The sequence below is a fragment of the Juglans regia genome, chromosome 7 (genome assembly GCF_001411555.2).
Source record: "Juglans regia cultivar Chandler chromosome 7, Walnut 2.0, whole genome shotgun sequence".
Taxonomy (NCBI): domain Eukaryota; kingdom Viridiplantae; phylum Streptophyta; class Magnoliopsida; order Fagales; family Juglandaceae; genus Juglans; species Juglans regia.
The window spans coordinates 32,505,906-32,531,991 of NC_049907.1; the positions used below are offsets into that span (position 1 = coordinate 32,505,906).

The window sequence follows — 26,086 nt, forward strand, 5'->3', positions numbered from 1 at the left end:
GCGATATGTGAGGTTATAAGAAATTGTAAAACCATTATCTGATATAGTAGATTTTGTCTCCAACAATCTGTAGACGTAAGCTTTTATACTAAATCACGTAAATTCTTATGTCTTTATTTATTTATTTTATTTATTATTTATTATATGGATGAATGTGAATTGCATCATATGGACGTCTAAATCATCTCATGAGTCGGATACGACTCTTCCTTCGTTAACGGTCTAAGTTTTGACATAAACAATAAGCTTAGCTTGTAAGGTTGGTTTGCTGTGAAGTCTGAAGACTAGCTTGTAAGTTTTGGCGTACACTGCTTTTTACTAAAACACGCGAAGATTTGAGGATCTTTCGTCCCATGCACACTTTACGAAACGATTGTCCAAATGCCACGTCAGTCAAGATGAACCATATTGGGTTGGACGACGAAATTGCACTACAAATGAACAATATTACAAAAATTTTATATATCAATTATTATTTATTTTTATTTTTTAAATTTATAATTTTTTACAAAAATTTTATATATCAATTATTATTTATTTTTATTTTTTAAATTTATAATTTTTTTCATAAAATATAAAAAATTTTCATAAGATATAAAAATATTTTTTTATAAAACATAAAATAATAAATAACAACTAATGTATAGAATTTTTCTTATATTAAATTATAACGTAGCTACAATTAAGATCGGTTTATTTTCACTAATATTTTACATTTAATAATTATAATTTTTTTAAGATTTTATATAAAATAAAATAAAAAATTTAATTTTTTAAAATTTTAAAATAAAATTTATATTTAAAAATTATATTTTAAAAATATTTTATTGAAATTTTATTAAATTAATTTATAATAAAGGAAGCGTTAACTTCAAACATCTCGTTAAGTATCATGTTAAAAAAAAAAAAAAACAGAAGGGAAGAAAAAAGTATGTGGCCAGCAGAGCTCTGTACCTTCCAATGGCTGCAAGCCACAGAAACAGGGAAGGGTGACCCCACAAGGGCTTCTTCCTTCCACTAGTTTTCCCCCTCCAGATTCGTCAGATCCCAATCCTTATCTTCACAACCTCACCCACTCTGGAGTCTGATCTCTCACCAAGCGCTTCTCCTCCTTGTTCTCTCTCTTACACGCTTCTTCATTCTAAAACACACTTCCCGTTATATTTCTTCCTCTGTGTCCTCAGACTTTTCTCTTTCTTTTTCTTTCTTTCCCCATTTTGTTAGACAAACTTTCAGCATGCTTGACCATACTTTGGGTGTGGCTCGAGCTTTCTGTTAAAGGGTTTGGAAGTGTTTCCCAGAATAAAGTCCTTTATATCACTGTTTCTTTGGCTTACCTTTCCTTGTAATTTTCTGGGATAACACCACATGCAGTGTCGTGACACTGTTGGTGGTTCTGTATCAACAGTTCTATATCTGGGTGGCACTTGAATCTTCAAAGGAATCTCTCTCTCTCTCTCGCAACAAAGTAGTACAGATATAAGGAGGTGGGTATATTTATACACATACATATATTACCAAAACTCCTAAGAAGAAATTGAAAAGATTAGTGGAGGAGGAGGGATCAGAAAGAGAAAGATGAAAATTCAGTGTGATGTGTGTGAGAAAGCTCCGGCAACAGTTGTTTGCTGCGCAGACGAGGCCGCCCTGTGTGCGAAATGCGACGTTGAAGTTCATGCCGCGAATAAGCTCGCAAGTAAGCACCAGAGGCTTCTCCTTCAATGCCTCTCCAACAAGCTCCCGAGATGTGACATCTGCCAGGTAATTCAGCTCCTAAATCCTCGTTTTCTCTAATATATTTTTTCTACAATCATATATATTGATAGTTCCATACCTTTTATGCTGCAGATTTGTTGGTGTATTTAGTTTATCTGTGCATGTGTTGGTTGTTATAAATTAGTACATGTGAAGCCGCAACATCTGAAATTTGAGTAGGCTGGGGTGGGGTTTTTGGCAGATCTTTGGTTCAAAGTTTACCAAGCCCAAATTATTTGGAAGTTGTCAACTATTCTTTCAAAATGAAGTCAAGAAGTTTAAGAAATAATTTTTTTGAGCGACTTCTGGCTTCTCGCTCGCTGATTGAAGGCATGACTTGAAAGGACCACAAGAGTTCAGTCATTCACCCAAAAACTTAAGCAATATATAGTTAATGTCTAACTACTAAGATCTAGGTGCTTTGTGAGAAAGAGCATAGATTGAGAACTAAAATTTAGTGCAGCATGTGTCTACATGAATTTGTGTTCAGGCTTAATTTGTTGTTGTCATTACGTGACATGGATTTATTTCGATATATAGCAGAAATAGATCTCTAAATATGTTATCTTTAGGTTGGGTTTGGATAGACAGTTTAGAGCATTCTCATCCGATTCCTTAAATTTTTTCCTAAATTTTAGCTAAAAAGGACACTTCCTATAATTTTATCCTAAATTTTACTCATTTTTAAAAAACCTTCTACATCCCATTCCCTATCATTTCTCTATTCTATTAAAATAATATTCTTCTATTATTTCTTTATTACTTTTTTCTCTCACTTCCATTTTCAAACTTCACTACTTAATATTTTTTCTTATGTTTTGAACTATTATTATAGTGAATATTTTAAATAAAAATTTAAATTATTTTTTTAAAGGTTTAATAATATTTTTAAAATTATTATTTTTATATTTTAGTAATTATTTAAATTATTTTTAAAAATATTATTTAAAAGTATAATAAATATGAGTATAAGAGAAAATGTAGTTGATTGAAAAAAGAATTTATTTTATTTATTTGAATAAAATATTAATAAAAAATGATTTAGGGGATGAATAGTAGTTCCAACCACTGTTCATTTCTTAAATCAAAATCCTAAAATAGGGAATAGGATGAGAGGGGGTTTTTGAGCTTTTCCCTAAAATTTTCCCAATAATTTAGGGATAATAGTGGTATAGGGAATGAGATGGGGATGCTCTTTGATGAGATGAGATAAGATGTTTTGTTGAAAGTTGAATAAAATATTGTTAGAATATAATTTTTTAGTATTATTTTTCTTTTAGAATTTGAAAAAATTGAATTGTTTATTATATTTTTGTATGAAAATTTGAGAAAGTTGTAATGATGAAATGAAATGAGATGAGATGAGATATTTTGTGTATCCAAACCCATCATTAATGTCGCTGATTTTCAAAAGGTGGTACCTTTTTTCTTGTCAATTTGTTGTGAAGAGGTGTATACGTGATAGGAGTGTGTTTATGCAATTTACCGGAACATTTTACGAGTTTGTTGATATCATTTGCTAAAAGTGAGATACCCGTGAAAGACAACCATAGAAAGAGAAGCCCACACGATCTTCTACACAAATTGGTAGATGATTAACCCAAAAGGACCTAATTGTAGAAAGGAAAATTCTATACACCTAACTACCATTCCACTAAATATGATGTGACATATTTATCACTATTAAATGATCATTTATTACATGCTTCTTTATCATCTAATGGTGATGAATGTGCCACATACCACTTAGTATGATCGAAATATAATAAGAGTGTGGTGTAAAACATTACTCTTATAGAAATGCCATGCAGAATATGCCAGAAACTTTGTGGTCACAATCAATTGTTATTTACTAAGCAAATATAGTGATGATGACAGAATGATGCCAACTTCATTTGCATCACAGAATGCATGTTTCTACTTTACTTGGAATTGAGTTTGGTGGAGCTTAGTTTGATAAGGAAACACATGCTACAAATGCTCTGATGGATTAAGTGTGGCTTTGGATTGTTTCGCTGCTTCATTTGGGATGAATGATAAAAGTAGATGTGCATTGGATGTGTGGGTTGCCTTCGCTGCTTCATTTGGGATGGATGATAAAACTAGATGTGCATTGGATGTGCCCTACAGCTGCTGTAATTACAACTGGGAGTTTCGGGGAGACCATGTGTGATACTCTGATAGGCCACGACGTTCGGGGAGGGGCCTAAAACCAAATCCCAAGTATATGGGAGGAGGTTAAACGTGCAAAGACATGGACGAAGTGCATGGAAAGGCATGGACGTAGTGCATGGACCGAGTCATAGTTGTTGAAGTCACATGCGTGCATGGACTGAGTCGTAGCTTGAAGTCAGTTTCTATTTTCTGCTGCATTTATCTTTCTGTTGTTGCATTTCTATTTCCGTTAGAACGTGGAGTGTGTAGGCATCAGTCACTAGTAGTGGCTCTAGGTGTTTCCTCTGTTTTCGGCAATTCTGTTTTCATTTCAGTTTTGTGAACATGGACTGCTATTTAAGCAGTCGTGGGTCATCAATAAAAACACAGAAAAATTATTCCAGCAAACAATTGTGGTACATCCTCACCCGAAGAGGACATATACTCGAGTTTTATCATTTACAATTATAAGGGACCTATCATTGGCATCACAGCCAGGTTCTTATGGGCACTAACAAGGAACGAATCGAACACTTGGAGTCCGGACTTGGTACAGTTCAAGAAGGACTACAGCGGATGGAGGAAGCTCTCACTCGACTCTCAAATGTTTTGCTCACCAATCCGGAATCCTCAAATAAAGGCCATCACCACCGAGACAACCAAGAAGGAGGTAGACCGATCGTTTCGTCAAAGTCAGCCAAGCTAGAATTTCCACGCTTCTCTGGAGAAGACCCGACAGAGTGGTTCAACCGAGTGAAACAATTTTTTGAATACCAGGGCACTGCGGAAAACCAAAAGGTTTTCATGGCTGCTTATCATCTGGAAGGGGAAGCCAACCAGTGGTGGCAATGGCTTCGAAGAACGTTACAGGAAGATGGACGAGCGATTCCATGGGAACAATTCGAAGAGGAATTATGGGCTCGCTTTGGACCATCAGAATGTGAAGACTTTGATGAAGCACTCTCAAGGATCAGACAGCTAGGAACGTTGAGAGATTATCAACGTGAATTTGAGAAGCTGGGCAACAGGGTGCGTGGATGGACGCAGAAGGCGTTGGTGGGAACATTCATGGGGGGCTTGAAGGCGGAAATTTCTGATGGGATTCGGATATTCAAACCGCAATCCCTCAAGGAGGCTATTAATCTAGCACGAATAAGAGATGAGCAGCTCACATGACAGCGGCGGTTCATTCGACCACCACCTACAAGAGTTCCACTAACTCTCCCACAAACCAATCGGGTAGCTCCCGTTACTTCGTCAACTCCATTCAGACGTTTATCATGGGACGAGATGCAGAAGAGAAGAGTGCAAGGTCTCTGTTTTAACTGCAATGAACGATTTACAACGAGGCATAAATGCCAAAAACCCCAGCTATTACTCTTGGAGGGCTACGCGGACGCGGGTAATGTGATCTGTGAGGACATCACTGATCAACATACGGTGGAAATTGACCAAGGGGGAGACACGGGAGAAGTGCAAGAACCAGAACTGGAACCTGAAATCACGCTCCACGCATTGACGGGATGGACCGCCCCAAGAACAATGCGTATAATTGCAACTATGGGCTCCCGCGAAGTAATGGTGCTGATCGACAGTGGATCCACGCATAACTTCATCAGTGATCGCTTGGCAAACTCAGTGCGTCTACCAGTGGTGCCAACAAAACCGTTCATCGTTCGAGTTGCTAATGGCGAACAACTAACATGTCAAGGACGATTCGATGAGGTATTGGTGAATTTACAAGGCACTGAGTTTTACCTCACCCTTTTCTCTCTACCTTATCAGGTCTTGATTTAGTGTTGGGTATTCAATGGCTGGAAATGTTGGGTTCCGTGGTATGTAATTGGAAGAAATTAACCATGGACTTCAACTGGAATAAGCAAGCCCGCAGATTGCAAGGATTGGACGAACAAGCTGTTCAAGAGGCTACATTAAAAGAAATGTCAAAAGAATGCCGAATGGGCCATACGTTGTTTGCACTAGGCATTCTGTCGACCACGAAGAATAACTTACAAGGTGAATTTTCCGAAATCAAGCATCAAGACTTGCAACGGGTTTTACAGAAATACGAGGACGTGTTCCAAGACCCCTCGTGTGTACCACCTATGCGAGAAGTAGATCATTGCATTACACTCAAAGAGGGCACCGAACCGATTAACGTGCGCCCCTACAGATATGCCCATTTTCAGAAGGAAGAAATCGAAAGGCAGGTCCAAGAGATGCTGGATTCCGGGCATATTCCTGCTAGCACCAGTCCATTTTTTTCGCCGGTACTACTCGTAAAGAAAAAGGATGGAAGTTGGCGATTTTGCACAGATTACCGCGCACTTAATAAGGTCACTATCAAGGATCGATTTCCCATTCCAACAGTGGAAGACATGCTGGATGAATTATATGGCGCATCATATTTTACAAAGTTGGATCTACGAGCCGGCTATCACCAAGTAAGAGTAAATCCTCCTGATATTGATAAGACTGCTTTTCGTACTCATAATGGCCATTACGAATATCTCGTAATGCTTTTTGGCCTTTGTAATGCACCCTCAACATTTCAGGCCATCATGAATTCTATATTTCGACCTCACCTTCGAAAGTTCATTTTGGTTTTCTTTGACGATATTCTCATCTATAGTTCGACGTGGGATAAGCATGTGGTGCATGTGGCACAAACTTTGGAGATTTTGCGACAGCATAAATTTTTTGCAAAAATAAGCAAATGTGCCTTTGGACAGCAAGAATTGGAATATCTGGGGCATATCATTACGCCTCAAAGAGTGAAGGTGGATGACAAAAAAATTGCAGCCATGCTTGCATGGCCACGACCTACTAATATTTCTGAATTGCGTGGTTTTTTAGGCTTGACAGGATATTACAGAAAGTTCGTTCAAAATTATGGCATTATCGCTCGACCCCTCACCAATCTACTCAAAAAAGGGAAGTTTGGATGGCATGAAGAAGCCGAAACAGCTTTCTCGACTCTTAAGCAAGCAATGACCACTACCCCAACTTTGGCTATGCCTAATTTCAATGATTTTTTTACCATTGAAACCAACGCATCAGGCGAAGGAATTGGCGCAATCTTAACTCAACTAGGCAAGCCCATTGCCTTTATGAGCCGAGCACTGGGAGTCACAAAAAAATCATGGTCAACCTACGCCAAAGAAATGCTTGCCATCATAGAAGCCATTCGCCTATGGCGACCTTATTTACTGGGAAAGAAATTTTTTATCCAAACTGACCAACGCAGCTTGAAATATTTCCTGGATCAACGTGTAGCAACTCCGGAGCAGCAAAAATGGGTAGCCAAATTAATGGGCTACGACTATGAAATTATTTACCGTCCGGGACGTGAGAACTCAGCTGCAGATGCTCTGTCACGCAAGCCAAACAGCCCAGTAATTAATCATCTACACGTAGCAACGGTAACTTTATGGGATGAGATTAAAGAGGCTTACAAAGGTGATCGCTATATTCAATCTATTACTCTGACGGCCAAGACTCAAACCGAAGGACCCTATACACAACGTCAAGGACTTTTGTTCTTTAAAGGAAGGGTAGTCATTCCATCGTGTGAGTCATTACGCACTAAGCTGTTGCATGAGGCACACAATACCAAGATTGGAGGGCACTCAGGCGTCTTACGTACATGCAAACGGCTATCCCAACAATTTTATTGGCCGAAAATGCACCAGTCCGTCCAAGAGTATGTCCAACACTGTGAGGTATGCCAGAAAATGAAATCTGAAACACTTTCCCCTGCTGGGCTCCTGCAACCTTTGCCCGTTCCATGTCAAGTCTGGGATGATATTTCTCTTGACTTCATTGAAGGTTTACCAACTTCCCATGGCAAGGATACAATCTTAGTCGTAGTTGACAGGTTAAGTAAATCTGCACATTTCTTAACTCTCACGCATCCATTTACTGCTAAGAGCGTGGCTGAAAAATTTGTTGAAGGAATTATTAAATTGCATGGTCTCCCTAAATCGATTATTAGCGATCGAGATCCCATCTTTATTAGTCGCTTTTGGCAAGAATTTTTTCATATGTCTGGTACTCAATTAAAACTCAGCTTCGCCTATCATCCGCAAACCGACGGCCAGACAGAAGTGGTGAACAGATGTGTCGAACAATATTTGCGCTGCTTTGTTCATCAATGGCCACGCAAGTGGACCACCTACATTCCGTGGGCTGAACTATGGTATAATACAACATATCATGCGTCTACTGGAATGACTCCGTTCCAAGCTTTGTATGGTCGATTGCCTCCTCTGTTTCCCAATTACCATAGTGGAGACTCTTCGGTCCATGAGGTAGATCAGAATCTCGTGTCCAGAAATGAGCTGCTACGTCAACTAAAAGCAAATTTGGACACTTCCATTAATCGCATGAAACAATCAGCGGATCAAAAGAGAAGGGAAGTGAGTTTCGAAATTGGGGAGATGGTGTTTCTCAAGTTGCATCCCTACCGCCAGCAATCAATCTTCAAACGTGCTCACCAGAAACTTGCTAGTCGCTTTTATGACCATACCCAGTCGTGCAAAAAATAGGAGCAGTTGCTTACAAGCTTCAGCTGCCAGAAGGAGCCAGAGTTCATCCGGTCTTCCACGTTTCACTGCTAAAAAAATTCGTGGGTGATCGGGTGGTACCATCTATGGAAATGCCGCCAGTCACCGACGAGGGCCTTATTGTTCTGGAACCAAAAAAAATATTGGACACTCGCTGGGTCAAACGAGGAAACAAATTTGAAGAAGAAAGCCTGGTTCAGTGGACACGTCTACCCAAAGAAGAGGCCACGTGGGAGACAAAGCAATCGTTGCTAGAGCAGTTTCCGAATATGGACCTTGAGGACAAGGATCAAATTGAGGAGGGGAGTATTGATAGGCCACGACGTTCGGGGAGGGGCCTAAAACCAAATCCCAAGTATGTGGGAGGAGGTTAAACGTGCAAAGACATGGACGAAGTGCATGGAAAGGCATGGACGTAGTGCATGGACCGAGTCATAGCTGTTGAAGTCACATGCGTGCATGGACTGAGTCGTAGCTTGAAGTCAGTTTCTATTTTCTGCTGCATTTATCTTTCTGTTGTTGCATTTCTATTTCCGTTAGAACGTGGAGTGTGTAGGCGTCAGTCACTAGTAGTGGCTCTAGGTGTTTCCTCTGTTTTCGGCAATTCTGCTTTCATTTCAGTTTTGTGAACATGGACTGCTATTTAAGCAGCCGTGGGTGATCAATAAAAACACAGAAAAATTATTCCAGCAAACAATTGTGGTACATCCTCACCCGAAGAGGACATATACTCGAGTTTTATCATTTACAATTATAAGGGACCTATCATACTCCATATGATAAGGATAATGGTAGGTGGTGTATGAGATCCCACATTGCTTGGGAAGGAGAAGTTATTGTTCTTTATAAGATTCTAATAGGGCTCAAATTGTATCATTGACTAGTCCTTTTAGAATATAGATCATGTGGTTTGGGCCTTCTATTGGAGCGTTCCACCATGCTTTCTCAGAGAGTTGAGGGTATGGATGGATTATCTTAATTGTTCTGTGAAAATATTATACCAATTTGTTGAGTCAAACAAGAAATAGAAAAAATAGTCATCAACCTCTCAACACTAACAAATCCAATGCAATCAGGTTCTGATGCTTACACTAGACAAAGACTTGATACTTGGACCAATGCGGACTAAAAAAATAGTTGGACCAGAGGAAGAGATTTAAAACAATGAAAGGGTAATCGAAAAAAAAAAAACTTAATTCCCTAAAATGGACAATACATTTGTAGTAGGTGCAGCAAGTTATCACAAGAAAGCTATTTCTACAATCTCTATGGCAGTGTTGACTATGTGGCGACAAATTTATGTTCTTCAAATGTTTATTGCTCGTATTCCTCTCTCTCTCTCTCTCTCTCTCATTCATTTCTTTGGATAAAACAGGATAAGGCAGCATTCATTTTCTGTGTGGAAGACAGAGCCCTCTTTTGTCAGGATTGTGATGAACCAATTCATTCAGCTGGTAGCCTTTCAGCAAACCATCAGCGGTTCCTGGCCACTGGAATTCGTGTGGCTTTGAGCTCCAGTTGTAACAAGGACACTGATAAGAGATGCTTGGAGCCACCTAATCAGAATAAGCCACAGATTCCAATGAAAATGCCCACACGGCAAGCTTCTACCGCCACATCTCCTTGGGCTGTAGATGAGTTTCTACATTTTTCTGATCTTGAATCCTCTGATAAGGTAAAAGAGATTTATTGGAAGTCAACATATTATTGCTTCCGTAATTTTAGATGTGAGTTTCTTCATAATGAGTTATAATAATAGAAAACTTGGGGGATCACATTGCCAGAAGAAGCTAAGGAGATTTTAATTTTTCTTTTCCTGTTTTCTCTTTTTGAAAATTTTCTTTTGAAGAAGTGGATGAAAATATATGTAGAATGTATTATCATAGAACTTTTTCTTTGTGGTTCACATAGCTCAAAAGTGTGGTATATAAATTCATCAACAACATATGAAGTTAGCATTAGAAAATGGGAATTAGACCAATGTAAAACGCATTTTGATGGAAAGCTCAGTAATACCATGTTTCATAACTCGAGTGAACTTAAGGCCCTGGAAGAATGTTACGAGTTCGGAGGAAGATCAAAGAAGCAAAATGTTTCACTTCGTAAGTCTGCAGGATAAGAAGCTTATATTGCTATGTTAATGATGCTAGCAAATGAATTAAAATGCTCAACTTTTGTCATCAAAACAAATGAGGGCAGTACTAAAGACAATCAGTTAAAATCATCATTCTAATTTTTACTTAAAATGGGCTAAAGCTAAGTTAATGAGTCCTAAAATTGTTGGGTCTTTAAAGTTCTGGGGACTTCATTTCGAGGTAGGCACATGCCCAATTTTCAGAACTTAAATGATTTATTCTAGTGCTTGTAAAAAAATATATGATTTGGTTTTGCCCTTCTGACCACACTTGCTTTTGTATGGGATTCTTGTTTGCTCTTATGTGCAGAAAGAGCCACTTGAGTTGGGAGAATTTGAATGGTTAGCAGACATGGGCCTCTTTGGTGAGCAATTTCCTCAGGAGGCTTTAGCAGCAGCAGAAGTTCCTCAGCTTCCAATGTCACAGCCAAGCAACTTCAACTCATACAGACCCACTAAATCCAGCATGCCCTACAAGAAGCCTAGAATCGGATTTGCAGCTGATGATGATGATGAGCATTTCACTGTTCCTGATCTTGGATGAAGGTCTTGGGTTTCGAGTTGGGATGGTGATCAATTCATGTTGATGAATTATGTAAGCATCCATCCTTCTATGTATTCATGTGTGTTTATGTATAATTTGCAATGATTTTGGTAACGCTTTTTAGGAGTTGAAATGGTCGTGATATAGTTCAAAGGTTTTAGTTTAGGGGGATTTGCGTCTCTATTTTCTCAATTTGTACTTTCGGTTTTACCTTTTTTCTCTATTTAAGTCTCAAGAACTTCCAAATAAACTGCTTTCACTTACGTTTCTGTTATTATTTTTTTTTTTGTTCGGCAGAACCTCCATACTTTCTTCAAAAGCCTCGTTTATAGCGGACGAATACCGAAGTTAAACAAAACATAAAATACCAACTCACCCAACAAATAACAAACCGAAAACTTACAAACAAAATCACCCTGAAAATGTAACGTCCCAAACCCGGATGGTCTGTAGACTTACTACCTGTCTCTTAAGAATTTATTTTTCAACACAACTAAAATAAGACTCAAATCTTTAATAGCAAAACTCAATATCAAGAGTTCTAAATAACCATCTTGAAAACTCCACAAAGTTATTACTGCAGTTAAAATAAATTAAGGAGTCCGTAATCTCTCGGTAGTCATAACAACCCAACCAATAATTTCATAAATCTTACTGAAACTCAAGATATTAATAAAACTCAAAAACCTTAAAACTAAGAACACCAGAAGTCCTTCTTCTACCAACATTTCCTCAGCTTAAACACAGACAGCAATCTAATCCAGGTCCTCATTTGGACTCTCCACATCATCTGAAAAATATTATAGTGATAGGGGGTGAGTTATCAACAACTCAGTAAGCAGAAATCATATGCTAGCGTGCAAACATGAGCATTTACAAAGTAGAGCATGCAGAACAAAATATTTTTCAGAGTTATCATGCAGAACATAACATATTTTCAAAAGTAACAGAGCGATGGTTTTAAGACACGTACAACCCATAATACTTTGGCATAACATAAATTGAGTATCATCATCGGATCAAAACAGAGCATCAAACAGAGCAGAGACCATGTTTCACCCTCGTGGTAGGGTTGTGCTAACCCCGGTTGCCAAACCAGGTAGAGACAGAGGTGAAATCTTTCCTTTATTCTTCTCGGAGCCCCGAGTGTGCACACAGGAAAGGCCACAATAAAATCACTTTGTTTCCAAAGTGGGTGCACTCAGAGACAGAGAAGTTGGTACCAACCCAAACAGAGCAGAGCATAATAGAGCAGAGCAGAGCAGAGCAAAGCAGAGACAGAGTCAGATACGAAAACCAGTACACCGTGCCAAAGGTTTTCAGATATTATATCAAAATAATACAGAGTATCAAAACAGAATCAGACAGTTTACACACGCTGGACACAAAAGCCAAAACATCTTTCTAAATAAATGCACAACTTTTCATATTCTCAATATCGCTCTTTTTCCAGATTTCAGAAACCACATGACAAAATTTAGCTCATGTCTACACAATGCATGTCAGAACATATTTTTCTCTTTTTCGTACAGATTTCATGAGTATGCAAATAAACGACTGAGGTTGGTTTTGTTTTTCCCAAGTTCTCATTTCACCACAAAAATATGCAAAGTTTTTAAAAAATCAACCTCAATCTCAAATAATTCGTGTAAGGCCTAGCATAGGAACCCCACTTACCTGACTCCTGCAGCGCCTTATCTATGACTTGAATACGATCTCTATCCGTCTCTTCACCTATTCATAAAAATAATATAAACTAAATATTAAAGTCCAACAACACAAAATTGGTCTTAGACAACCTAAGACCCAATTTCTAGACCATAATTCAGCAAGTTTAATCCAACTCAAACAACCAAATAACAATCTGGACAACCCACACTTCGACCCAAAATATTCTATATCAATCTCAGTATTGTCCAATACAAGCATCAAGACCAATGCCAATTCAAATTCCAATAACTCACACTTATTCCAACAGTTCGCAGTCCCAAACAATTACTAACAGTTTAACCAACAATACTACACAAAGCACACTTCTTCCCATTCACAACTCCATAACAGAAAATATAAACTAATACCTCCAAAAATTAAACTGTACTGGACAAAGAAAATTAAATTCCCTTCTAAATAATTTCTCAACCACCAATCCAAACGACCCCCCTTACCCCTCGGACTCGGTCCGGCACAACCAACAAAAATACAGTAAATATGAATTAACGCAGAAATACATTTAAATCTCAAAAGTTCTTTGGAAAAAATACTTACAATGCTATAATATAATTTTTGAAAGATTACGGAGGTGCTAGAAGCGGCAACGCAGCAACAAAACAGTGCCAAATGCACTGTGGCCGTGGGTCTCAAAAACCCACTTTTGCACGGGTGTAAACGAAGACCCGAGATTGATAGGGTAGGGCTTAGGGATGGCGGTGAGGCTAGTGGTGGTGGTGGTTGGTCGTGGGTGGCGGCGCAAAAGGCGGTTGAAGTGCAAAAATACCCAAAACGGAAATGTTGATGGTGGGGCTTCACCGGTGACAGATCGGAGGTGGGGTTGGGTCCAAAGGGTTGCTAGGAGGTCGAGGATGATGTGGTGAAGAGATGGTGGCCGGAGGTGGTGCGACGGTGGCGCAGCGGCGCAAGGAATGTCGCGGATTCGTGTGGTGCGTGGAGGCTAACGGCGGCGCGGCTGGGGCTGGAAATCGGAGGGGGAGGTCGCAGGGAGGTGGGGGTGCTGGGAAGCCGGGCGGTGTCGACCACCGCCGGCGCATGGCGGCGCTAGGGGCGAAGGAAGAATCGGACGGAGAGAGAGAGGGGGTTGCGGCGCGCGGGAACCAGCCAGTAAAAAGAAAAGAAAAGAAAGAAAAGAAGGAAGAAAAAAAAAAGAAAAAGGAAGAAAAAGAAAAGAGGAAAGAGAAAAATGTAGGGAAAGAAATGAGATCCAATCCCCACATCTTGGGTCACAAAAAATGGTCCAACGTAAACGATTTTAAAACAGCAAGTGAAATAAAATAATTCAAACGCAGTGATTAAAAAGAAAAATAGATAATTAAACCTAACAACAAGTTAATTTAATTCGAGAAGAAATTTAAACACATAACAATAATTAATTTAAAGGAAGCACTTCAAAAATAATTTTTTTTTTTTTAAACAAGAGAATAAATTTTGAATCAATAAAAATAATTCATTCATTAAAAATACACTAAAAATACGGGGTGTTACATCCTTCCCCCCTTAAGAAAATTTCGTCCTCGAAATTTGCATGGTCAAACATGACGCTAAAGCAGGATAGAAGATACAACCCAAAACACGCTCGAAAGGATCATGCCATCAACGACTCCCAACAAGCATGAGTAATGTTCTCTCAAATCTATTTTCATAGGCAATTCCATCATACTCGTATTAGTCTCCCAGTGGCACAACACGTCCAGTATTCTTAGGGTGGCAATGCTATCCAAAATCTCATCTTTCCACAAGAGCCTTAACACAACATCCAATGAATCCCAATGATTATTATTATTTTCGTAACACGATCTGCGCTAACCTCAATCGACTCCTATGTTAAAACTCACAAACCTTCATTGAATTCTACAAGTTGGTAACCTATTAGCCACTTCCAAAGTTAACCACAATGAACATTTCCATCATCCAGACCTATTATCTCAAAATCAACAAGAATTATTTCTTAATTCCGCACTACCAAAAGTTTAATCTCTAATTCCTTAAGATCAGCATAAGGTTTGAATCCTTAAATATAACACAACATAATGCCATTGAGTATGAGGTAGCTCAACGCCTACTAACCAGAAAACTCTCACCACATTTGGTAGAAAATTCTTTATCTCCAAAACCATGAACTATTACACACTTTCCTCAAACTCACCAAGAATTAATTCCTGGATCTGCACCAACTATTATCCTTAAATCTGATATGGATCTAATCCCAAAACCTACCATTAAAACCTCGAATTAATAACAATTATTATCCAAACTAGACCAATACCTTCAATCCTCAAAGAAATAATCCCCTTAAAATTTCCTATATCAATAACACAACTTCAATCAACCCCATAATAATGGTCACATACTAACCAGTCTCCAAAATAAATCCAGCTAGCACACCAAGCCTACAAAATTAAAAACTTAAATCTAATTTCCATTCAGTCCTTCAAATCTGTAATTCTAAAACCTTAAATTATACCAGAATCATTCTCCGAAATCTGTAAGATCGATGAACTTATATCCAATAATAAAACAATCGACTCCCAAAGCTTTCAAAATCTAAAACATTAAATGATAACAATCATTTCCTAAAATCTGCAAAACCTTAAACTTTTGGTGAAATTTCCGTAAGTCTATCTTTAAAGTTTGTTGAACTTACAATCTTCTATTCTAAAGCCTCGTGTCATACATCCATGAAATCGAAAATCTCAAATATCTTACTCCCCAAATAGATCACCCAGACTATGCCGTTCCTTTCAAACCTTGATATTATAACTGCACACCAAGTTGATAAAAGTTCAAGCTTACTCTGCTAAAAATAACAATAGCGTTCTCAGTCATACCATCATCCTGCCATAACTTAATCCTTAACCCGCTTTTCAGCTTCGAACGAAACGAACAAAACAAAGTAAACTTAATAAATAAAATAACATAATTTCAATTCAAATAAAATAAAATCAAACAAAACCAAATAAATTCAATTTAAATAAAAACAATAATTTCCAATTAAACCTTTAAACTTTTCTGGTACTGCACACATGATTTTACTCATTCTTAGCCATATCTTTAACCAGCACATATAGTCATTCCTACCATCTATAATTGTAGACCTGACATCGCTCTAAACTCTCTTTCGTCTTTAGAAATCTAACCTCAAAAATCTAAACCTTAAATTAATCTTATAAAGATTATCTCCTATAGTCCACCAAGTAAGCTTGTCGGATCTAAAATCTCAAAATCTCAAAACTCAATCATAAAGTCTGAAAAATCTAAATCTTAAATATCCACATAATCATCTCTTATTCTTTAAAATTCTACACCTCAAATCTGAAGTTTCTTCTTAAACCCACAGATATCTAAACCTCTAAGGTTTATAGTATGCAGAATCTCTAACCTGGCTCTGATACCAAATGTAACGCCCCAAACCCGGATGGTCTGTAGACTTACTACCTGTCTCTTAAGAATTTATTTTCCAACACAACTAAAATAAGACTCAAATCTTTAATAGCAAAACTCAATATCAAGAGTTCTAAATAACCACCTTGAAAACTCCACAAAGTCATTACTGTAGCTAAAATAAACTAAGGAGTCCGTAATCTCTCGGTAGTCATAACAACCCAACCAATAATTTCATAAATCTTACTGAAACCCAAGATATTAATAAAACTCAAAAACCTTAAAACTAAGAACACCAGAAGTCCTTCTTCTACCAACATTTCCTCAGCTTAAACACAGACAGCAATCTAATCCAGGTCCTCATTTGGACTCTCCACATCATCTGAAAAATATTATAGTGATAGGGGGTGAGTTATCAACAACTCAGTAAGCAGAAATCATATGCTAGCGTGCAAACATGAGCATTTACAAAGTAGAGCATGCAGAACAAAATATTTTTCAGAGTTATCATGCAGAACATAACATATTTTCAAAAGTAACAGAGCGATAGTTTTAAGACACGTACAACCCATAATACTTTGGCATAACATAAACTGAGTATCATCATCGGATCAAAACAGAGCATCAAACAGAGCAGAGACCATGTTTCACCCCGTGGTAGGGTTGTGCTAACTCCGGTGGCCAAACCAGGCAGAGACAGTGGTGAAATCATTCTTTATTCTTCTCGGAGCCCCGAGTGTGCACACAGGAAAGACCACAATAAAACCACTTTGTTTCCAAAGTGGGTGCACTCAGAGACAGAGAAGTTGGTACCAACCCAAACAGAGCAGAGCATAACAGAGCAGAGCAAAGCAGAGACAGAGTCAGATACGAAAACCAGTACACCATGCCAAAGGTTTTCAGATATTATATCAAAATAATACAGAGTACCAAAACAGAATCAGACAGTTTACACACGCTGGACACAAAAGCCAGAACATCTTTCTAAATAAATGCACAACTTTTCATATTCTCAATATCGCTCTTTTTCCAGATTTCAGAAACCACATGACAAAATTTAGCTCATGTCTACACAATGCATGTCAGAACATATTTTTCTCTTTTTCGTACAGATTTCATGAGTATGCAAATAAACGACCGAGGTTGGTTTTGTTTTTCCCAAGTTCTCATTTCACCACAAAAATATGCAAAGTTTTTAGAAAATCAACCTCAATCTCAAATAATTCGTGTAAGGCCTAGCATAGGAACCCCGCTTACCTGACTCCTGCAGCGCCTTATCTATGACTTGAATACGGTCTCTATCCGTCTCTTCACCTATTCATAAAAATAATATAAACTAAATATTAAAGTCTAACAACACAAAATTGGTCTTAGACAACCTAAGACCCAATTTCTAGACCATAATTCAGCAAGTTTAATCAAACACAAACAACCAAATAACAATCTGGACAACCCACACTTCGACCCAAAATATTCTATACCAATCTCAGTATTGTCCAATACAAGCATCAAGACCAATGCCAATTCAAATTCCAATAACTCACACTTATTCCAACAGTTCGCAGTCCCAAACAATTACTAACAGTTTAACCAACAATACTACACAAAGCACACTTCTTCCCATTCACAACTCCATAACAGAAAATATAAACTAATACCTCCAAAAATTAAACTGTACTGGACAAAGAAAATAAAATTCCCTTCTAAATAATTTCTCAACCACCAATCCAAACGACCCCTCCTTACCCCTCGGACTCGGTCCGGCACAACCAACAAAAACACAGTAAATATGAATTAACGCAGAAATACATTTAAATCTCAAAAGTTCTTTGGGAAAAATACTTACAATGCTATAATATAATTTTTGAAAGATTACGGAGGTACTAGAAGCGGCAACGTAGCAACAAAATAGTGGCAAATGCACTGTGGCCGTGGGTCTCAAAAACCCACTTTTGCACGGGTGTAAACGAAGACCCGAGATTGATAGGGTAGGGCTTAGGGATGGCGGTGAGGCTAGTGGTGGTGGTGGTTGGTCGTGGGTGGCGGCGCAAAAGGCGGTTGAAGTGCAAAAATACCCAAAACGGAAATGTTGATGGTGGGGCTTCACCGGTGACAGATCGGAGGTGGGGTTGGGTCCAAAGGGTTGCTAGGAGGTCGAGGATGATGTGGTGAAGAGATGGTGGCCGGAGGTGGTGCGACGGTGGCGCAGCGGCGCAAGGAATGTCGCGGATTCGTGTGGTGCGTGGAGGCTAACGGCGGCGCGGCTGGGGCTGGAAATCGGAGGGGGAGGTCGCAGGGAGGTGGGGGTGCTGGGAAGCCGGGCGGTGTCGACCACCGCCGGCGCATGGCGGCGCTAGGGGCGAAGGAAGAATCGGACGGAGAGAGAGAGGGGGTTGCGGCGCGCGGGAACCAGCCAGTAAAAAGAAAAGAAAAGAAAGAAAAGAAGGAAGAAAAAAAAAAGAAAAAGGAAGAAAAAGAAAAGAGGAAAGAGAAAAATGTAGGGAAAGAAATGAGATCCAATCCCCACATCTTGGGTCACAAAAAATGGTCCAACGTAAACGATTTTAAAACAGCAAGTGAAATAAAATAATTCAAACGCAGTGATTAAAAAGAAAAATAAATAATTAAACCCAACAACAAGTTAATTTAATTCGAGAAGAAATTTAAACACATAACAATAATTAATTTAAAGGAAGCACTTCAAAAATAATTTTTTTTTTTAAAACAAGAGAATAAATTTTGAATCAATAAAAATAATTCATTCATTAAAAATACACTAAAAATACGGGGTGTTACAGAAAACCTCCAACTCTAATGTGCGGCATGTAACGTCCCGTTCTTGGAAGTCTGGAGAGTTAACTCTTAATACTTCAAATCAACTTAAATAGTACAACTATAAAATCTCAAAAATCTAATAAAATATAATCAATTTAATCAATCCAAATATCTAAGTTCGTCCGTGGGGACAATAAAGAAAATCTCAATAACATAAATTAAAAATTCTCTAAAACTCGAAATTATCTTTAACTCATCAAATCAAAATATCCGAAACATAAATTCAGTTTACTAACTACGACTATCAAATAAGCACTTGTATTCTCGGGCACTTATTCCACTCTGATCATCACACCTGCTAAAACTTTCTACTATTGTTCTCCAGTTGAACCATCAAAATTATCTGAAAAATATATGGAGATATGGGGTGAGTAATCAACAACTCAGTAAGCAGAGGACATATACTAGTATGTAAACATGAGTATTTACAGAGTTCAGAATGCAGAACAAAAATGTTTTCTTTTAGAATGCAGAATCAGAATAATGTTTTCAAAATGTAGCGTCAGAACATATTATCAAAAATATCAGAGTGAAAGTTCGAAAATATTCATAATCAAAATCCCTTTGGCATAGCATAAACTGAAACATCACATCTTATCTTATCATATCAGAACAAATACCATGTTTAACCCCCGTGGTAGGGTTGTGCAAACCCCGATAGCTAACCGAGCAGAAATAGAATGTGAATCTTCCCCTTATTCATTCTCGGAGCCCCGAGTGTGCACATAGGAAAGACCACGCAGAAAACCACTTTGTTTCCAAAGTGGGTGCACCAGAAACAGAAAAGTTGGTACCAACCCGAACAGAGGCCACAGTTTTACACCCGTGGTGAGGTCAAAACGGATCAGAAAATAGAAACAGAATGTTATGCCAGAGGTTTTCAGTAATCACATCAGATCATATCAGAGTACAGAAAATCTTCATAACAGAACAAAATCATAACACAACATAATTTATGCACAAAATTTCATATTCGCTCTCTTTTTCAAAGTTCAGAAACAGAATGTCAAAAATAAGCTCATGTCTACACCAGTCATGACAGAAAATAATTTCTTCTTAAATAGAATCTCATGAGTAATGCAGAACAAATAGCTGAGGCAGTTCAAACTTCTTTTCAACATCAAATATGTATATTTTCCAAAAATAACCTCAGCTCATTTTATTTTAATGCAAAGTCTAGCATAGGAACCCCGCTTACCTGAACTTCTTAGCTTTTTCGAAATTCCTCAAAAACGTCGGACAATAATTAATCGTCACCTATAAAATAATCACGTAATTCTCATAAATTTCCAATTAATCACGTATTTCGATATTTAATCCTAAGTTTATAAAATAACCTATTTAATTCCTCAAATTCTAAAATTACCAATCATCACTTTCTAAAATCGTCAATGCTAATTTAATACTATGACTAAAACATTTAAAAGTCAGACCTATTTATTAATGAAAACAACTTATGAAGTTTAATACTGAGTAATATAATTATCCCAAAATATTTTAAAATAAACCATAACTATTATTTCATAGACTAAAATATATCTAAAATGTAGAAATAATATTACACCAATATTGTTTATTATTAAAATAAACCTTTACTTAATAACATGATAAAATACTTAAGCAATTTAAGGTAAGTACAAGTAAAAATTTCGTTAAATAATAATAAACAAATAGCTTTAATCGTAATTTAAATGTTTAAAAGAAAAATACACAATTACTAAAATAATTTGCTAGCAAACATACAATTGAAAATCCTATTAATTTCTGTAAAATTTTCTTATACCACCCGTATAAACCACGAAAAAAAAATAGACTTAATATAACCAAAAATATCAACTTGAACACATTCAATAATAAGGGTAAAGCTGTAATTCCTTATTCAAATACTATGCAAAAATATAAAGTAGGCTGGAAATGCATTCATGCAGTCTCGATGCAAATATCCGTGAGAACAGGGGCGCGAGGTACTCACCGCGAAGGGAGGAGCTGCGCGCGATGCGGCGAAGAAGGTCACGGTGGTGAGGCATTGAGAGAGAGAGAGAGAGAGAGAGAGAGAGAGAGAGAGATGAGAGAGACCTCACACAGAAAGAGAAAGGGACGGAGAGATAGCTCGGCGTGAAAAAGGACGAAAACTCACTGTGGGGCAGCGAGGCTTGCGACGGTCTGGGGGCTGGGCGTCGACCTGGCAGTGTCCGAAGGTGGAGGCTTGTCCTCCGGCGTCTTTTGATGGCAGTGGCGACGAAGTTGAGGGGGTTGATGATGTGGCTCACGGTGGGGATGCTTCCCCTGTTTCGGCGTGTAAAAACAGAGTCCTTCAAGTCCCAAAGCGTATAAGCGGCTTGGTGCGGAGGTGCAGGGCAGAGCAGCAGCAAACATGGTGGTTTCCATCGTGTGGGATGTGATTCGAGTGTTTCAGGTTGGGCTCGGTCGTGGCAGTGGCTGGGATGTGATTCGAGTGTTTCGAGTGTTTCGCGTTGCACTACGGTGCAGTGGGTGATCTGTGCAGCGGTGCCACGAGTTATACCGTGTTGCGATACGGGCTTGGCTCGTTTGGGGCAGTGGTTCAGGTGCTGCACAGCTGCGCTATGGGGAAGGGCTCACGGTGAAGGAGGCTGAGGCGTGAAAAAGAATAAGCGGCACTCTAGGTTTTTATTGAGGATGAAGATCAGGCAAATATATAGATGAAAGGATGACCAAAATAAAAAAAATAAAACCCTAGAGAGCCGAGAGAGAGACGTGCGTTCGGATGTGTCGTGTGTGTGCATGGAGTGGACGAGAGGAAAACCTACGGGAGTTAAGAAATAAAGACCGAAAGAGAAGAAAGCAAAATGAAACATGCGGGAAAAAAAATAAAATAAAATAGAATAAACTAAAACAAAATAAATAAAATTGAGCTTGATTTGGTCCAAGTGTTACACAGCAAATCCCAGTTTATCCAATCTAAGCATACACTTCAAAGGCCTTGGTAAAGAACTTCATTTCGTGTATCTTCTAGCAATTCCCTTCTCCCCCTGACGCCCAAAAAAGCCTGTCCAATTGTTGCCTTCTCTATATTGATGAGCAATGGTAAACCGAAGCAATTAAGCAAAGATAGGAGCTCATCCCAGTAATCTCACAAGTACCAGTTCAAGCACTTTCTAACCGACAACCAGTTAACAACCAACATTGAGTCACACTCAAGCTCTAATTACGTAAAATCCATATCCTTGCACATGCACATGCACATGCCAACTAGCAAGGTTCTCAACTCTACCATATTATTCGTACCATGGCCAAAATGCGATGAGAAGGCTCCAATGAAATTTCTCAAGTGGTCCTGAATCACACCTCCATCTCCACATTTCTCGGTCCCTCTACAACTACCATCCATGTTTAGCTTAACCCACCCCTCAACTGCTAGTAAATTAACTGAGACCTTCTACTCTTAGCATGGCACAAAGGAATATCAACTGAGACCTACTCTTAGCATGGCACAAAGGAATATCAAGGGCCTGGAGAATTGCTTTATCAACAAAGGGGAGAGACCCAAGAAGAGTAGACAACTTCCACAGCCACAACTTGACAACCAACCACACACTCTCAGCCGGTTCGAAAACCCCCTCCATCCTTGCCTTACAACGCGGCAACCAAAGCCGCCACGTGATAATACATGGAAGAATACCAATGAGGGCACCATGCTGAGAAGACTTTTTGGCAAAGGAAAACCAATGCAGCACCCTCGCCAACCAAGAACTTGTCACCAGACGCGAAAGTCCCAAAGCATTTTTGGCAAATTCCCAGCTTTTACCGCTATATCCCCCGAGACCAATACATGGTCAATAGATTGCCTAACGAACAACAATCGCAGCGTGAAATGGTGGGAATGCCCGATCATCCACAACCAAGCCGTTGACCTTAGTTTTCCACATACAGACTGCAATCGTTTTGGGCAAAACATTATGCCAAATCCACTTCATCCTTGGTTGTTCAATCCCTCTTACCCAAATAATATCCCATGCACTTGGCGAGGAGAAAGGCCCATCACTGGCTAGCTTTTAAATGATAATATCCTGTCCCTCCTTCCCAGCTGCTATTTGCTGTACAATTTGCCTCGTTTTATCCTCGCTGACCAGACCCACGAGTTGTTTTTCATCCCACCTCCCATCCACCCAAATGTCCTTAATATAGAAATACTAACAAATGAGAATTTAACCATTCTTTCCACAGGCTTACTTGAGATCAGAACGGTCAAAACAAAAGGTTGTAATGTGGCTTAGGTTAGGCTATATGACAAGAAAAAAAAGATTCAAAAAGTCCAAGTACATACCTAAGGAATCTTATTAAACATCTCAATAAACCACATTTATCACTTGATGTACTCTTCAATCTTTCAAATCATCGAAAAATGTTTTTTTTTTCAATTGTTACTTTTTAATTTTCAGCTCAACAATTTGGTGAACAAGTATATGTCACCCTGACATTCTGCTATTTCTACACAGCCTTGGTATTTTTGCCTTTGAAGCTCACTCACTTGAACACCTTGTAACTCATGTTCTTCCATTTTTTTCTTTTTTTTTTTTCTATTCCTTGTAAAAAAGAAGAATTCCACATCTAGTACATACTTGGAAGTAACAAGGGTAGGGGAAAATCAGTATATAGGTTATACTCCAATGTGGAGAGGTATGGATAATGTAGGTATATAAAGAAAAAAAATTGTATGTGTTTCTTGGCTCAAAGTTGGCTACTAAGGATCTATAATTCAAAGGGTTGGCTAGAAAGACTCAAACGTTAATCCTAAATTGACCTTCATCATATCCCAAGTATATCCACCATCACACCACAAATCATACAATGATATTATCAAAAGACGTGCCCAATTCAAAAAATAAATGAACACTTATCACAATTTTCAGCATTTGTTGACTCTCAATCCTCTCAAAAACTCACAAATAAAGACTTAAGCAAAAGAGTTATCTAGATATATGTGTCAAACCACCATCTTACCACTAAACTTAGATGAGTGCATTAGAAATCCTGTGAATACCTTAACATAATGATCAAGATGAGTTTGTTGAATTCATTAAGATGACAATGCGTGAGAAGAAGTACACATGTGAAGGGATGTACGTGTGATGCTAAAAAAAAAATTCCGACACGTGTAAACATTTGTGAATGCATAATTCGCACCACCCCCCAACTTAAAAATTGTCCTCAATGTTTAAAAATCAAAACTGAATGGAGAGTAACTGAAGAGGGTAGAATATACCTGATTTGTGACGTGGGTAGCCAGGTAAGCATAAGAGATTGTAAACTGAAATGGCGAAATGACACTAACCTGAAATCAAAAAACAAAGAAAACAACAACAAACAAAAAGAAATAAAAGAAAAGAAAAGAAAACAAATAAAATTAAAAAAAAAAACATACATGCATGGTGTAGTCAAGGTTGATAGATTGGGTCTGCAAGTGGAATTTCTTCTACTTTAGACACTTGTCTACCAATAAGGATTTTAAAGTGTTGACCATTTACTTTAAAGACCTGGCCATCCCTAGGGTCCTCTATTTCTACCGTCCTGTTTTCAAAAACATGTTTCACTAGACCGAAGTTTTCCTGGGTGCTTGTAATGTCTGTCATCATATAAGTATACTCGGTCATTAGACTTAAACGTCTTCCTAACAATATTTTTATCATGAAACATTTTCATTTTCACCTTATAGATTTTAGAGTTCTCATAAGCATCATTTCTCAACTCTTCTAACTCGATCAATTGAAATTTCCTAAGCTTACCCGCATGCAATTTCGTAGAAATACTAACAGGAGAAGTGTCACCTAGGCCGAGAAATGCATGCTTTAAACCGTGCGGCGGTTTCAATTCCAATTTGGGACTCTCCATGCTTGAAAGAATTTGTTTTTCACCTTTCTTAGACAACTCAAATTTCGGTGGCCAAGCCTGTGTTCCATAATCCTGAGTTTCATAAAAAATAGTACAAATATCAACAACCTCAGTTGAATCACTAATAGTATCAAACTCAGAATTAACAAGAAAATATTCAAGAGGATTATAATCATGAGTTGTGTGAACTTCCTTGTCTATGAGTGAGTCAATCATGTATGTTTGTTGGCACTCATCATCCTCCCTGGGCTGCCTACTGACGTGGAATATGTTGACCTCCATGGTCATGTTTCCAAAAGATAGTTTCATCATCCTATTCTTGTAGTTTATAAGTGCATTAGCAGTAACAAGGAAATATCTACCTAATATGAGAGGAATCTTAGAGTCAGACTCAGCAACCGACTGAGTGTCCAAAATTAAAAAATAACAAGGTAGTAAAACTTGTCAATTTGGGTCAAAACATCCTCAACCATTCCTCTCGGTTTCTTGACTGAATGGTCAACCAATTGAAACACAACAGTAGTGAGCGTAATTTTACCCAAACCAAGCTGCAAATAAATGGAATGAGACATCAAATTTACACTAGCTCCTAAATCTAGCAATGCTTGCCCAAACTCATGATTCCCAATATTACATGAAATGGTTGGACAACCAGGATCCTTGTACTTAGGAGGAATTTGCTGCTCAATTAGAGCACTAACTGGCTCTGTTAGAAATGTTGTCTTCTTAACATGATGCTTCCTCTTAACTGTACACAAATCTTTGATGACTTTTGCATAAGTAGGAATATGTTTAATAACATGCAAAAGAGAAATATTGATCTTTACCTGCCTGAGGTTCTCCAAGATTTCATTGCTAGAATCCAAAGTTCGCATACCAGATTTTAAAGCTTGAGGAAATGGTGCCTTAACTGAGCTCTTGATTACCTCGGATTCCTTAGGCAACTTAGCACTATCATTGCTTTGTTCCTCTTCAACATCCTCTAGCTTATCAGTTGTTGGGATGTGTAAGGACTTACTACTTCGTGTCACAATGACATTGACCTCATTCAAATTTTCTTGAGCCATAACCTTGGGGTGTGGATTGAACTTGAGAAGAGAACTTGCCACTCTCATT

General features: G+C 38.2%; 1 protein-coding gene across 1 annotated transcript; it reads left to right on the top strand.

Annotated features, from left to right (window-relative positions):
* The first annotated feature begins 1,047 nt into the window (after positions 1-1,047).
* On the top strand, positions 1,048-11,415 carry LOC109005469 (B-box zinc finger protein 24-like). The gene is made up of 3 exons (XM_018984434.2): positions 1,048-1,761; positions 9,850-10,149; positions 10,919-11,415. The coding sequence occupies exons 1-3, from the start codon at positions 1,579-1,581 to the stop codon at positions 11,150-11,152; spliced, it is 717 nt and encodes a 238-aa protein (XP_018839979.2). The 5' UTR covers positions 1,048-1,578; the 3' UTR covers positions 11,153-11,415.
* Positions 11,416-26,086: the final 14,671 nt, after the last annotated feature.